Source organism: Vanacampus margaritifer, chromosome 8 (genome assembly GCF_051991255.1).
Source record: "Vanacampus margaritifer isolate UIUO_Vmar chromosome 8, RoL_Vmar_1.0, whole genome shotgun sequence".
Taxonomy (NCBI): Eukaryota; Metazoa; Chordata; class Actinopteri; order Syngnathiformes; family Syngnathidae; genus Vanacampus; species Vanacampus margaritifer.
This window is the reverse complement of record NC_135439.1, coordinates 3571635-3585829: the sequence shown is the minus strand read 5'-3', so window position 1 is coordinate 3585829 and position 14195 is coordinate 3571635. Positions and strand designations below refer to the sequence as shown.

Here is a 14195-nt window from a genome sequence, read left to right as displayed (position 1 = left end):
TCGATTTTCGAGATACAAGCCAGCATTCAGCCTGATTTTTGCTTTGACTTGTGAGCAAAAATTTGAGATACAAGGTCTGTGTGCCGGCAATGAACTCAACTCAATGTTATGTTCCTTATTGCATGACTTTTTTTTTTTTAGGCAAGAATGGATTCCTTTCACTGTTTATCTCAGTAGAGCATATCTCATTTGCTTACTCTTATAATAATAAACAACTTCCACTTTGCATCCCTATGGTGACATCACAGGAAAGGAAAATAAATAAGCGATACAAAAAAAAAAAAGGTCATTCCCAAGCGTGAGTCTGTATTTGCTTACATTACGCATTATGCTTGTGTGACCAGATTGGTTGCTCAGCACTTGCAGAGTAATACGAGTGTTTTTTTCAACCCCCCCCCCCCCCAAAAAAAAAGATTCAATAATCAAAACTCAAAACCATATTCCACTGGGTCTCTTCATCTTAATATAGCATGACTGAACACAGAAGGGAAATCATCCATCAAAGTGAGGGAGTAGCCAACAAACAACTCGAGAATAAATAGAATTCAGTTAGATCTTATAAAAACAGGGACGACTCTGTACTGCGCAGATGGCTGAGTTCTTGGAAGTAACTTCCAACAAATGACATTTACAGCTCCGGGAGAGCCCTCCAACAACAACGGTGCCGTCCCTGCGCTTCAGTCAATACATTGTGAAATCTACATGACGGAAAAAGAAAAAGAGGGGGCTTCGTGTCCCCCCCCCCCCAAGCTGCTTGAATGGCTCGCCTCTCGAGTGCGACTGACTCTATTTCATGGAGACAGCTTGTCTCGCATGCCCGGAGGCCACGCAGGCTTCATCGATTATCAATGCAGCCCCATGAGCCACCCAAAAAAAAAAAAAAACACGGATCTGTAGAACAAACTACCGCTGCTTCGTCACCCTTCGGAATGCAACAGCGAAACATCCTTGGCTCATTTGAATATCGAAAGACATGCGCCTGAGGCGTTTTACGACCGAGACACAATGTATTTCGGAGTATCAAGTGTCACTCAAACATGAGCTTGACGAGTGAACATGGTCGTGTAATGCAATGCTTTACATGGCACGTCGCTGGCGTCAGGCCGAAACATTGTACTGGTAGTCCTCTAGTTGCACACATTTGACTCGCGAACGTTTCGCAGATACAAACAAAGGCTGACTGATGTCCATAAATGCCATGCTTTGCTCGCAAGTGAATATTTTTAAGTGCGCGCCACATCATACATTATGGTACAGTACTGTACTGTAGTTCCCCTCTCTGCCACAACCCCGCCTAGCAGCACCGCGCCATTTGCGCAATTTTATCGACCTCACTGTCCTGTGATGCACGGCACAGGAGCCATGGCGCATGCACTCTTCATACACCAAATATTATAAATAGATAATAATATTAAAATATTAAAATATTAAAATATTAAAATATTAAAATATTAAAATATAATAATAATAATAATATATATATATATTTTTTTTATTTAATTTATGCACTATATAGACATTTTATATTGTATATAATTTGTTTCCTTTTTTAAATGTTTTAATTTTTTTTTAAATTTCCATAACATTTAACTTTAACTAAAATTTTAAATTTAATTTAAAGTTCATAATTTTCCCCCCCATTTTTGTTAACAAGAGTATGAAAACCTAGATTTTTTTTATTGTACATTTAGAACAGATATACAATTTGTGATTAGTCGTGAGTTAACTAGTAAAGTCATGCGATTAATTACAATTAAAAATTGTAATCGCCTATCACCCCTAATTTTTAATATTTTTTTAATTTTTTATTACGAATTTATAACAGTGAATGAGTTTAGCTATTATTCTGCTGCGTAAAAGACAACAGGTGGATTCACACTACAGTTAACTGCACCTCCTGCAATCCAGTGAAGGAGCTTTTTAATGTATCTTCCTGTCAGTATACATCACTTTCATATGATGGATAAAAAAAAGATTTGTAGTGGATAAATAATAAAAAAAACATTTTCGGATAAAATGAATTGAAATTGGATAATTTCCCACGGTACACCTGATGAACTCCCAGCATCTTGGCTGGGAATCACTGCTAACGAATAAAGGTCAACAGTGAGTGCGCTTTGGCAAAGCAGCTCACCATGAATCAAAAATCTTCATTAGGGGCAGTGCGGGTCTCTTGGGAGCATGTGAATGTAAACACATCAATCCAGCAGTGATGGACGCCAGAAGAGGCGCCATATGGCTGGCTTGATTTTTCCCATCAAGCTCCTAAAATTTCTTTATTGACAAGTACCTTTGCAAAGTGATTACAACTGTAGAAACTGTACTAATAGTGAAATGGTACTGTAGCACATTGTACTGTACATGCTATTACTTTTGGTACATAAAAATTTGAAAAAAATAATGACAGATCATTTTAAAGGAAGACCTACTGTAACATTTTTCCTTAAACTTGCATGAAATTAATGTAAATTTTCTATTCCGCTATAGTTATTCGTAAAACGGCCACAAGGGGGCATAGTACTGATACCGTGAAAAAAGGCCAGGTATCGTCCCAATACCGATTCCAGGTATTGGCACTTGCCAATTCCTAAATTGAATAATATTTTAATACTCTAACAGCATGCACAGCTTTCAATTTTAACATTGTACTTAAATATAGGAAAATAAAACAACTGTCTATTGTATTTTGTCAATTATAATGTATATTGCAAATACTGTAAGTTAAAAATTGTATAGCTGTTGAAAAAAGTTATTGAAAAATAAATGCAAATATTTTCTAGTTGACAGATTAATACAACTTAACTGCACATAAAATCTCATTGCAAAGTGAACCAAATGGTTGAGCCGGACGGATGAAATAGACCTATTTTTTTTCTTGAAATTTAACTAAAAACATGTAACTAAAGACACTATAAAAATAAGGATGTATTTTATTTTACTTATTTTATTTTTATTTATTTTTAAAGATTGCTGCCCGAATTGCCTTCTAACTCTGGAATAACCAAGGCCTACATGTTCCTTGGCTCAGTAGGTACAGGTCGAGAAAAATCAAAATTATTGACATTGATTATTGACTACTTCACACTGCGATGCAAAAATAGCCTATTCCAAACGAAAAGTAGTCGGCGATGCGGGGATGAGATTTAAAAAAAAAAAAGAATAAAAGACTGCATTACCAATCAACAGCACGCACTCAGTCGACTCCAGCAACCTGTTGCTGCAGGTGCGGGTTGAAAAAAGAGAGACAGAGAGCGAGAGAGCGAGAAAGAATAAAAAAAGATTTTCTGATCCCACTCACGGTGCTAAAATTCCGCGGGCCACACATCTCTCCCTGGTAGCGACAGTACAAGAGCATCTCCTCCAGCTGGTGCCCCAGCCGGTCCAGCAGCTGCCTCATGGACGGCTGCGACTCCCGCGGGGGGGGCAGAAAGTGGTTGAAGTCCAGAATGCGCGAGAGGGGCGACCAGGGCGGCTCGGTGCGCTGCGACGGAGCCGCCAAAGCCTCCCTGGCCGCGGGGGACACCTGCCAATTCCTCCCCAGCAGCCCGAGCCACCGTCCGGCGCTGAAGATGTCCGTCTTCTTCATGCGCCGGGGCAGCAGCAGGTTCTGGTTGCAGATGGTGACGGCGGGGAAGACCAGCCGCTTGGCGTACACCAGGTGCGCCTTGCTGTACACCGGCGACGAGAGCAGGTAACGCACGCGGTTGGACGACCAGGCGAGCAGCAGAGCCACGGCCGCCAGGAACGCCAGCAGCCAGGCCACCCGGCGCGGGTACGAGCCCCCGCCGAAGACGTGCCTCAGGCCGTGGAAGGTGGTGTGCTTGACGAAAAGCTTACCCGCTTCGGCCAGGGAGCCCGCAGCCTTCGCTTTGGAGCCGGACGAGGCGCACTGGCACATTTTTTGTTGTTGTTGTGTTGGTGCGCGCGAGTCCAAAAAACTGCTGGGGCGGATGTGGTCGGCGTGGTCGTGCGCAACCGTCGCTCGAATGCGCGCCCTCGGATGGAGTTCGACGGAGAGAGAATGGAGACGAGAGCAAGAGAGAGAAAGAGAGAGAGAGAGCTGCAGCTTGTGTAGAGGAGTAGCTACATTTTGAGCTTCGCACGTTAGAGTTTTTAATGGAAAGTATGCAAAAAACAAACAAAAAAAATTACTGTATCCCCTCTTTTTTGTGTTAATTTTTGTTACTGTATTTCCACTGAACACAGACTGATATTTTTAGATCTTTTTTAGAGGCTTCGCATCATAAAGCACTCGAAAAAAAAAACGAAAAGCTGGGCATCCGTCAACGACGTGCTGAAGGAATCGCCGTCCGAAAATGACGATAACCGCTTGTTTGTTTGGCAGCTACACAAAGTTTATTTTTTGTGCAGCACTTTGAGTTGTTGTCTATTTGCATTTTTTTCGTGCTAATTCTTCAGCACCCTAAAATACCACAAGATGGCACCAAAGCACTGGCTAACAGGCAACTATAACAAATGCCCCGCTTACAAGTTTTTTTCGAATGACAAGACATCGCTTGGTCGATCTTATTTGAGCCAGAATTTATATTAGCTTTACATTCTAAAACAATAAAGATGTTGAATGTTGGTCATCTTGGGTAGACTATTTAGCGGTTCTCAACCGCGGTCCTCGAGTAGCGCTATCCAGCCGGTTTTTCCATGTCTCCAACAGCCAACACAGGTGTTTCAAACGATCATCTTATTAGCAAGCTCTGCACGAAGCCTGATAACGATCCTCAGCTGTGTTGGCTGAAGGAGACATGGAAAACAGGCTGGATAGGGGTACCCGAGGACCGGGTTTGAGAACCACAGTGAGAACAGTAAGAAGACGCGTGGTGACTTTTTGCCAACCGATTTATACAAAATATTAAATATGAAAAACATATAATGTAACAATATTTAATATTTTATATTATGTGAGTGAAATTAAATATTTGTGGCTTTTTTTTTTTTTTTTTTTTTGCATGGTGTGCCGTTTCAAATGCTCCCTTGGGCAGTACAAGGTTCAACATCCCCGCTCCGACTGAGCTTCTGTGTTCTCGTTACTGAGCACATAATACATTTGTTGAAACTTGAGGAAAGCAAGCGGAATAAGAATAAGACAAATACAAGTTGAATATTCTTGATTCGTAGCATCCTCGCCGGCAGACTCTTGACATTTGTCAAAAGCCCCCTTGAGAGAGAATAGATTTAGTTAACTTAAAAATCATACATTACAGAAGCCGTCTGTCTGGCTTCTTATCTTTATTGTCGCTTTTGCATCTCCACGCACATTTTCCATCACCAGAGGTGCAAATAAGATGCTACATTTTACTCTGTTACATTTACTTTAGTAACATTTTAGTTAAATTATACTTGCAAGAGTAGTTTTAATGCAAGATACTTTTTTTTTTCTTTTTCTTTGGTGGAGATTTTCATGCATGCCAAATCCACCACACCAGCGTCAATCGAAACTCAAACACAATCTGCTTCTTCCTCGGGTCGTTGAATCGGTGGAGGCTGATGTCTCACTCTGCTTTGTCCGTCCTTCCTTCCTTTCCTAAGTCTCCCCTTTGCTCTCTTGAGGTCTCCCTAATTTGTTGGAATTTAGATGTTTCTGGGGTCGGTGAAAGACTCTGGTTGGTAACCCCGGTGGGTAGTAGGTAATGTCTGGTCGGTGCTGGATTTCACTTTCCTTTCTTTGATCCTTCCTCGGGTCTCCTGACAACCTCACGACTCTAGCTGGATTGTGAAGTATTCGATTGAGGTGAACGGTATGGGATTTTTAATAGGTTTTAGGTGAACTAATGAATACACACTCGCACACACCCACATATAAAATCAAAATTAATAAAATTAAAATAATAATAATAAAATAAAATAAAAGAGCAATGATGATGACATGTCAAATCGGTAAAATTACCGAATGAACAATACTGAGCTCTCCAGAAATTTTTTTTAAAAGTAATGCAAGATACTTGTTACTTGAATATTTTTGTGAAGAAGAGACATCGGCCTCTAACGTTGTCACATGATTGTTTCACCAATCCATTAATCAAATGTAACCACGTGCACATTTGCCTCACATTCACTTTGTTTACCTAACAGACTACAAAGAACTAATAGCGATGTCACCTTTGCCGACCTAAAAATGTTCGCATTTCAGCGTTCAACAACTCCACTTCAAACTTGTGCTGTTTCCGATTTTTATGAAATCATATTTTCGAGAAAAAAATTGTAATGTTCAAGGGGAAAAGTTATATTTTAAAGGAAATAAATGCATACATTTTAGAGAGAAAAGGTTGTAGTGTTATGAAAATGAAGTCATTCTTCCACTGCGATGTTAAAGCCACATTTTAACGAGCAGTTTTAAATAATACAACTTCATTCTCATACCTTTATTAAAATAAAAAGGACTATTCTTGAAAAAATATGCCTTTAGCTGTTAAAAAAGGACTTCATAGCTTTACTCATACAGAGATGTCAGATTTAATGGATATATCACAATCATATGGTTTTAAACGTCTCCAAGCTAAGGTAGGAAGTAGTCATTTGTTTAATTATATTTTTGTTGCCGTGCCTGTGATCCCACTGTGCACTTAAAACATCATTTATTGTAAATTATATTGGGAACCACCAAGCTGCAAGAGCGACTGCCTTTTTCCACCCATGGCCCGTTGCCCATAATTGCACCTGGGGAAAGTCCAGAGAAGCCTTCGGAGGTTTGTCCGGAGACTGACATAGGTCAGCTACACACTGAGCGACATGATTGAACGTGACTCAACTGAACAATTGCGCACCAATTACAGTCAGCGGCTCTTTGACACGCTGCAACAGAAAACCTTTGAACCCTGGTGTTTTTGTTGGGAAACCAAATTTGAGGCTCCACATGTACTATATATATATATATATATATATATATATATATATAAATAAAAAAAAAAATAAAAAAAAAAATATATATATATATATATATATATATAAAATAAAAATTAAAAAATATATATATATATATATATAAAAAAATAAAAAATAATATATATATATATATAAAATAAAAATAATTATATATATATATATATATATATATATACATATATATATATATATATATATATATATATACATATATTTATATATATATATATATATACAAAAGGTTTTACACAATCAGGATTTTTTTTTAAAACAAGTTTGAAAAAAAAATAAAAATAACCGATCACCGATCAGAATATAGAGCAATATATGTATTTGAATAACTTTTATACTTAGTCTAAAATATAGATAGGAGGATATAGAACAGCAAAAACCCACATAAAATTGACACAAATTGAAATGCATGGGGAAAAAAATACCATTAAAAAACCCCATTAAGAAACATTAAATATAACATTTAATGTCTTATTTTTTAGCTGATCAATAATGCCATTTAATTTTGCACAAAGTGCAAAAATATCATCCGATCCCGCCTAAGCCGTTCAGATCGGTGCAAAGCCCAATATACAAAATAGGTCTATCATATAATCAATATTAATGAGACTTGGTGACAGTCGCCTGATCTCGATTTGTACCCGCAAACGTCATTTTTTGTTGTGAAAGATCATGTGGTTTGTTTGACATATGGCAAAGGACAAATGCAAATGAAATTGTCGAAGAGGAGCCAACAACCCCCGATGGTTTAACATTTCGCGCGAATACAGCACCGATGACACGTTTCGTCAGTCACAGGTGGTTGGTGGGAGGCGTCGGCAGGATCAGGTTCCTGATGGGATAAAAAGCCCGTAGCGCAACTATGACACACTTCAGGAAGCAAATGTCATTTTAAATGAGGAGCAGATTGTTCACTTTGAAGTGTTGCTTAGTTGATTCTGATTCCTCCTATTCAGAAGGCAAAGAGTTTTAAGTCACGTTCAACGGCAGGCAGCAGTGATTGAGGTGGAAGTTGGCAAGGATTGAGGGCGGCCAACATGGTCCGAAAGTGGAAATGCAAATTTGGAGGGTGGGAAAATAATTAAAGGCAGACCACAAGAGTTCAAGGGGCAGGACCATTAGGATTTAAAAAAAAAAGCTGCTTGCGATTGAACACAGAAATTGAGATTTTGAGACCTGACCAAGGTTATTTTAGTTAACGAAAACAAATGAAAAAAAAATAATAAAATTCACAAAATAAAATAATAACGAAAATGCTTAAAAAAAAAAAAGCGAAAAATGACTGAAACTACATTTAATGTCTACAAAACTAACTATAATTATAGCAAAAAATGTGTCTTTGGTGATTCATTTAATACAAGAGCCTTTGGGGATGATTTTAAATGTGATTTTTCAAGGATATTTATTTCAATATTAACCAAAATAAAGACGTTTGAAAGTGTGTCACATGATGTTTTTCATTTGACCGTGGTGTTCATTAACTCTTTGACTGCCAAAAACGTTAAATAACGTTTAGTAAAATCCTATGGAGGAGTGCCAAAGACGTTAAAAGACGTTTGTTTCAAAACAGAGGTGAAACTAACCATTTTCTATTGTTGATTACTCAAAAACGGAATAAGGTAGAAACAAACTTTTTTTTCTGATGAAAGATGAGAGTCCAATCTTTCATTTGGTAGTATGTGTGTTTCCATAGTCCAAACACATAATTTTCTGTGGACCTTGAAAGATCAGTCAAAACGCTTAAATCGACTGGCACCCACGGCATCCCTTTTCTGAAAACGTCTGGCAGTCAAAGAGTTAAATATTGTGCACAACAAGTAATACACATTAAAGATAAATAAATAAATAAAAAAACGAATACCGAAACTAACTGAAACTAAATCTAAGCATTTCAAACTAAAACTAATAAAAACTAACAGAACCCCCCTGAAAACTACATTTAAATAAAACAAAACAATAACAAACAACAACCTCAAAACAAAAATAAAAACTAACTAAAATGAAAATTCCAAAACTATAATAACCCTGGACGTGACAGCAATGTTTCATTTCAAGGGCAGTTAGTTCCAGGTCCGAAATTGAGGTTTAGAGGACATACTTCTTGCTCAATATTAGGGCACAGACAGTAAAGTGTCAAGTGTAGGGGTTCAAATGTCTAAGTACCGCAAGTAAGGTTTTTTTTTTTTTTTTTTTCCAGGCTCACACTATGCTCCCTTTTGGGAAATGTGGCTTGAGCCTTCTCTTATTGGATGGTAGTCATTCAACAAGGGTTCAAGGGCAGAAAGTGGCGATCCAAAAACAGGCAACAATAGTTGAAGGATTGAAGGCAAAAATGGATAATTTTCAGGCATGCAGAGAAGCTTCAAGGGCGACCAGCATGCGCTCGCAGGCAGACGGCAGGCCCAGCGGGGGAATCTGCGAAACTGTGAAACCAACAAGCTCTCTGGGGGGGGGGGGGGGGGTTACTAAGTGCGGCTTCATGCTCGGACGCTCATCATCTAAAATGTGTTAAAAACCCCCCAACAGGAGCTGGGCACCGTGCGGCCTAGCGACTTTTAACCCCCCACCCCCTGTGACGTGTTGCGTGACTGACGGGGGGAAAAGGGGTGCAAAGAAAATTGCTCGCCGGCTGCAAAAGAAATGTTGACGAGGGCCTCTTGAAGATATGAACATAATATAGAAGTCCACAGAATGAGAGCCACTTTTTCCGGAACGCTGCCAAAGAGGTTGTCAGTGGTACTTGTGAAGATATTTCTTTTGTCTTAACGCGGGCCGGCTGGCACCTGCCGCGCGTCTTCGGGGGCCCGCTGGCGGATGTCTTTTAGTGCCGTGTGACACATCTCGGCGCTTAAATTGGCCAGCGGAACGTTCCGACGTTCCGACAACAGGAATGACTCTGTAGAATTGGACAGAAACATCAGCAAAAGGAAAGATAGCGGAACAAAGGCTTTAAAGTGCATAAAGAATGTGTTTAAGTAGTTTCTTTTTTTTTTCTTCTTCTTTTTTTTAATGAAATGCTTTATGGTCAGAGGGAGTATCATCTGGAGGAGGTTATAAGAAAACGGAGAGTGCACTTTGAAGAATAGTAACTTATTGAGATCCACACGTATTTCCACTTCTATTACTTGTAAATATTTGTACAATTTCCTTTTTTTTCTTCTTCTGGAGAGCTCAGTATTGTTCATTCGGGAGTTTTACCGATTTGACATGTCATCGTCATTGCTCTCCTTTTTTTCAATTATTTTTTTATTTATTATTTTTTTGTATCTCGGTGAGTATGTGTATGTGCGTGTGTGCGTGCGAGTGTGTGTGTATTCATTAGTTCACCTAAAACCTATTAAAAAATCCCATACCGTTCACCTAAAACCTATTAAAAAATCCCATACCGTTCACCTAAACCGAACACTTCCAGCCAGAGTCGTGAGGCCGTCAGGAGACCCGAGGAAGGACCAAAGAAAAGAAAGGAGAGTGAAATCCAGCACCGACCAGACCCCACCCACCAGGCCACCAACCAGAGTCCTTCACCATTATTTGTACAATATCCAACGAGAGGCCATAGAGAACATCTCCTTTCTTTTGTGTCTGAAATGTATTTCTACATTTATTAACTGCAGGTTGATTTTTTCCGGTCCCTTAATGAGTTCGCCCTTCGCTTGGAGTGTAGATGACAGCAACCAGAGATCAGCCACTCACCGGCAGTTTAATTTCATGTTTCAGGGTTCACGCAGGATTCAGCTGATTACTGAGTCGGCCTTAATGTCTCTTTGGAGGACAATTAAATCCTCTTCTAGTGTTTTATTGCACTCGGATGTTAATGGGGTAACTTGACAGGATTGGGCAAAAAGGTGCGTCATATCCAGCGACGGAAAATAGAAATATATTGTCTTTTTTATCTCATTGGAGTTGACTATTAATGAAATGTCACTTTATTTATCTGCTTGTTGACGTTATAGCAGAGTTCACCAGTGTGCTAAGATAATGATGGATTGAAAAGAAGAAAAAAAATCACAAAATAACAGAATACAAGCATGCAGCTTCAGGAATGAGAGTGAATTAACAGTATCTCCATGAAATCAATTTCCTAAGCAAAAAATGATGTTTATCCGGGGACCTTGTGGCACCCTACATCTTTTGTTTACTGACGCCAAATTAACAGCCAGTTTAAAATACACAATTAAAGACATACAAGGAAACATTGCTTCAATTAAGCCAATGATTAACTCGCCAGAGAATGCAAATAAAAGAAGGAAAGAAAATAAAAGAAGCCCATTAATAGATAAATGCTTCCTTGATGACTTTTGGTGTGAAACAGGCGGATTACATCCAAACACACAATAGTGCTTTAGTATTGTGTCAGTGTTGGAAAGTGGGGGAGAAATCGGAGAAAGCAGTGTCAGGGAGTTGAAACACTTAAAAAGAACTCCCTAAAAGTTAAGCAGTGTGAATATATATACATTTTTTAAACATCTAAACTGATTTTGAAAATGAGAGACTGCCAGAAATGATAAGAAAGCAGCAGATGAAAAAAACCCAAACAAACATGTGTAACACTCACTTAAAAGAAAAAAAAAGAAATGCGATTTACCGCCACCTGCAGGACTGGAGTGGAACTGACAACTGCCATAGTGGAGTTTCCGTGTAAGAAACAAAAGAAGTCTGACCGTCTATTTATTACACCTCATTTATACCTAGAGCATCATTTCTGGCAGTAAATCTGCAATCCAGCAAAATAGTATTGACTGCAAATGGAGGCGATGCACTACGTTTACCGCTAAATGAGTATTTTTGGATGCTTGACAGCTCGGAACTGATGTGAACTTGCCGTGCAAATGTCTGACAAGCATTGATACAATATATAATAAGTCCTACTTGGCACTGCATTACCAGCCACTGGAACAGGGAGCTCGTCGGTCTGTGGATCAAATTTGGAAAGTAAAATAGAAGAATACATTTTCCTTTCTGCTGCATGGATGCTAATGGCTAGTGTCATACTTATAACCGGGCTAATTTTGAACATTTTTCCTCTTAATGTCGACAAAGACTCGATTATTACAGTAGAAGTCTCTAAAAGATTATCGTGAGTGATTATCCTGTGGTGTGGAGTGTGCCAAGCGTGATATTTCCTCCCTGAAGCCAATAAGCAATTATGCGGGGCTCGCTTACATTTTACTAAAGATGTTAAAGACCCTGTAAAATAAATTCTGAGATCTGTTTCAAAATGATAGAAAAGGCAAATGCTGAAAACGTACAAAGACCGACAGTATTACTGTAGTCCTTAACTCATTGACTCCCAGCCATTTTCACTGAAGCAACCCACTTCGCTCCCGGCTGTTTTACTGGATTTTGACTGATTTCGCAAGGTCCACAGAATACTCTGTTCTGTTGCTATTAAAACATGTAACCTACCAAAAGAAACATTAGAGTCTCTTTTTTCATCAGGAAAAAAAGTATTTTTCTACAAAACACTCTGAAAAGAGCTTTTTTTTGCAACATGGCCCTGGTTGGTCTCTTACACTCTGCTGCCACCTGCTGGCCGTTTGTGTAATAACTACCATTGCTTTAGCGACCTCTTCAGGTCAGAGGCTGCATCAAAACCTTCTGTCTGCTCTAGCATAAAATAAACATTAAAAACGTAGAAGTTTTTGGGTCATGACAATATTTAAAATATATAGTAAATGAGTTAATTGAGCAGATATTGCGTTATATAGTTTATCACCATTTCATTTTTTTCAAAAAATATTTTTGTTTAGAGCTCCTCGTTGTCTGCAGCGAGTATGTGCATGTCAGAAAGTGGATGGGGAATGGGAAACGTCAGATGTGTCAAGCCAGTGTGTCTTTAAACTGGCATGGCCACATTAGAGTGCCTCGTTGTTGCATTCACGGCTCAAACATATAGGGTTGTGGAGGCGTCAGAAAAACGCTAGACAAAGAAGCATCCATTTTCCAGGTCTTTGAAGTGGAATTTGATTGACAGTTGAGAGTTGAGCAGGGCATGGTTTCATTGCATTCAACGGACAAGCCAACAGAATTTGAGAGCACAGAGAGGTTTTTTTTCCATTTCATTCCACTTGTCTTTAAAGGTATAATTGACGCATTGAGCCTTTTTACGGCAATAAAAAAAGTTAATATTTTGTCCATAATTAATTTGATAACTTCATAATTATTATTATTATTATTTTTTTTTTACAATTAATACATTTAAAATCTAATTTTATAACTTACTGTCGACTGAAGATGACATCACCTGTGCTGAGGAAGTAGGTAACGACCAATCATGGCTCAGTTTGCTGTCCAAACCCAGAAAACAGGTGAGCCATGATTGGTCGTTACCTACTTCCTCAGCACAGGTGATGTCATCTTCAGTCGACAACAAGCGGAAAAATTAGTTTTTAAAGGTATCAATTGTACATGAAAAAAAAATGAAATTATTAAGTTAATTATGGACAACATATTCACTTTTTACTGCTGAAAATGGCTCAATGAGTCAAATATTCCTTTCATCATATAAATGTGTGGTATCGGTGTGCCATCGTTTGTGTCTCGTCAGAGGCGCGGATGCATTCGATACATTGCGCACTTAATCAAAGTGTCACACCAGGTCCGGATCACGGGCGTACCGGGCAGGCCGCCTTCACTTCTAATCCCCTCGGTGTTCTTAACTCGAACACTCGGAAATGGTGAACGGCACTCCCCAGAAAAAAATCTCCTTGATCAATGATTGAATATATTTCCGACAGTTCTCTCCGTAATTAAACATTCATGGCCTTATTTAAAGCGAAAAAAAAAAAAAAAGCAGGGACTGGGGATTCGAGATAAGGTTTTGTTTTTTTTCTTTTCTCATATTGAAATGCACAAGACATCGATAGCAGAAGCCCGCTCAAACGCGACACATGAAAGCATCCGAGTGACAGTCACTGCGAGCTGCCTCGGGAAGATCAACCTTGCTCGTGTCAAAACCGCACAAAACTGGAAAATCAGGCGCCCTCCAGTTTAATGGATCTTTATTCGCTAAGTAATGACACTATTTGACTCAACTTAACTGCAGATGGGGAGGGGGGGGGGGTGCTTGCTTTAATGATACAGTTCTACTCCCATGGCAGAAGTGTAACCCAAATTTGAAAATAAGTAGGATTATGCCATATTCGAAATTATATGAATTATAATACATTTGCTGGAAAATCGCTTCGAGGCGAAAAAACTGAAACAATGAAATGAGTGAATGAAATTTTTAAAAATAAAATAAACGGATGGAAAAAGATAATACAGTGAACCCTTGCTCATTTGCG

At 38.9% G+C, this 14195-nt stretch overlaps 1 protein-coding gene across 6 annotated transcripts in view; it reads right to left on the bottom strand.

Annotated features, from left to right (window-relative positions):
- asic1b (acid-sensing (proton-gated) ion channel 1b) overlaps positions 1–14195 on the bottom strand; it is a 163684-nt gene that overhangs the window by 32961 nt on the left and 116528 nt on the right. For 2 of the 6 annotated variants that reach the window (XM_077572707.1, XM_077572708.1), the window contains exon 1: positions 3299–4015. The exons of 3 other annotated variants lie outside the window; for them this stretch is intronic. In XM_077572707.1, the coding sequence (XP_077428833.1) occupies positions 3299–3898 (600 nt within the window). In that variant the 5' untranslated portion in view covers positions 3899–4015. Of the gene's footprint in view, positions 1–3298; positions 4017–14195 lie in introns of those variants that run through there. One more of the 6 variants, XM_077572711.1, reaches the window with a different exon arrangement.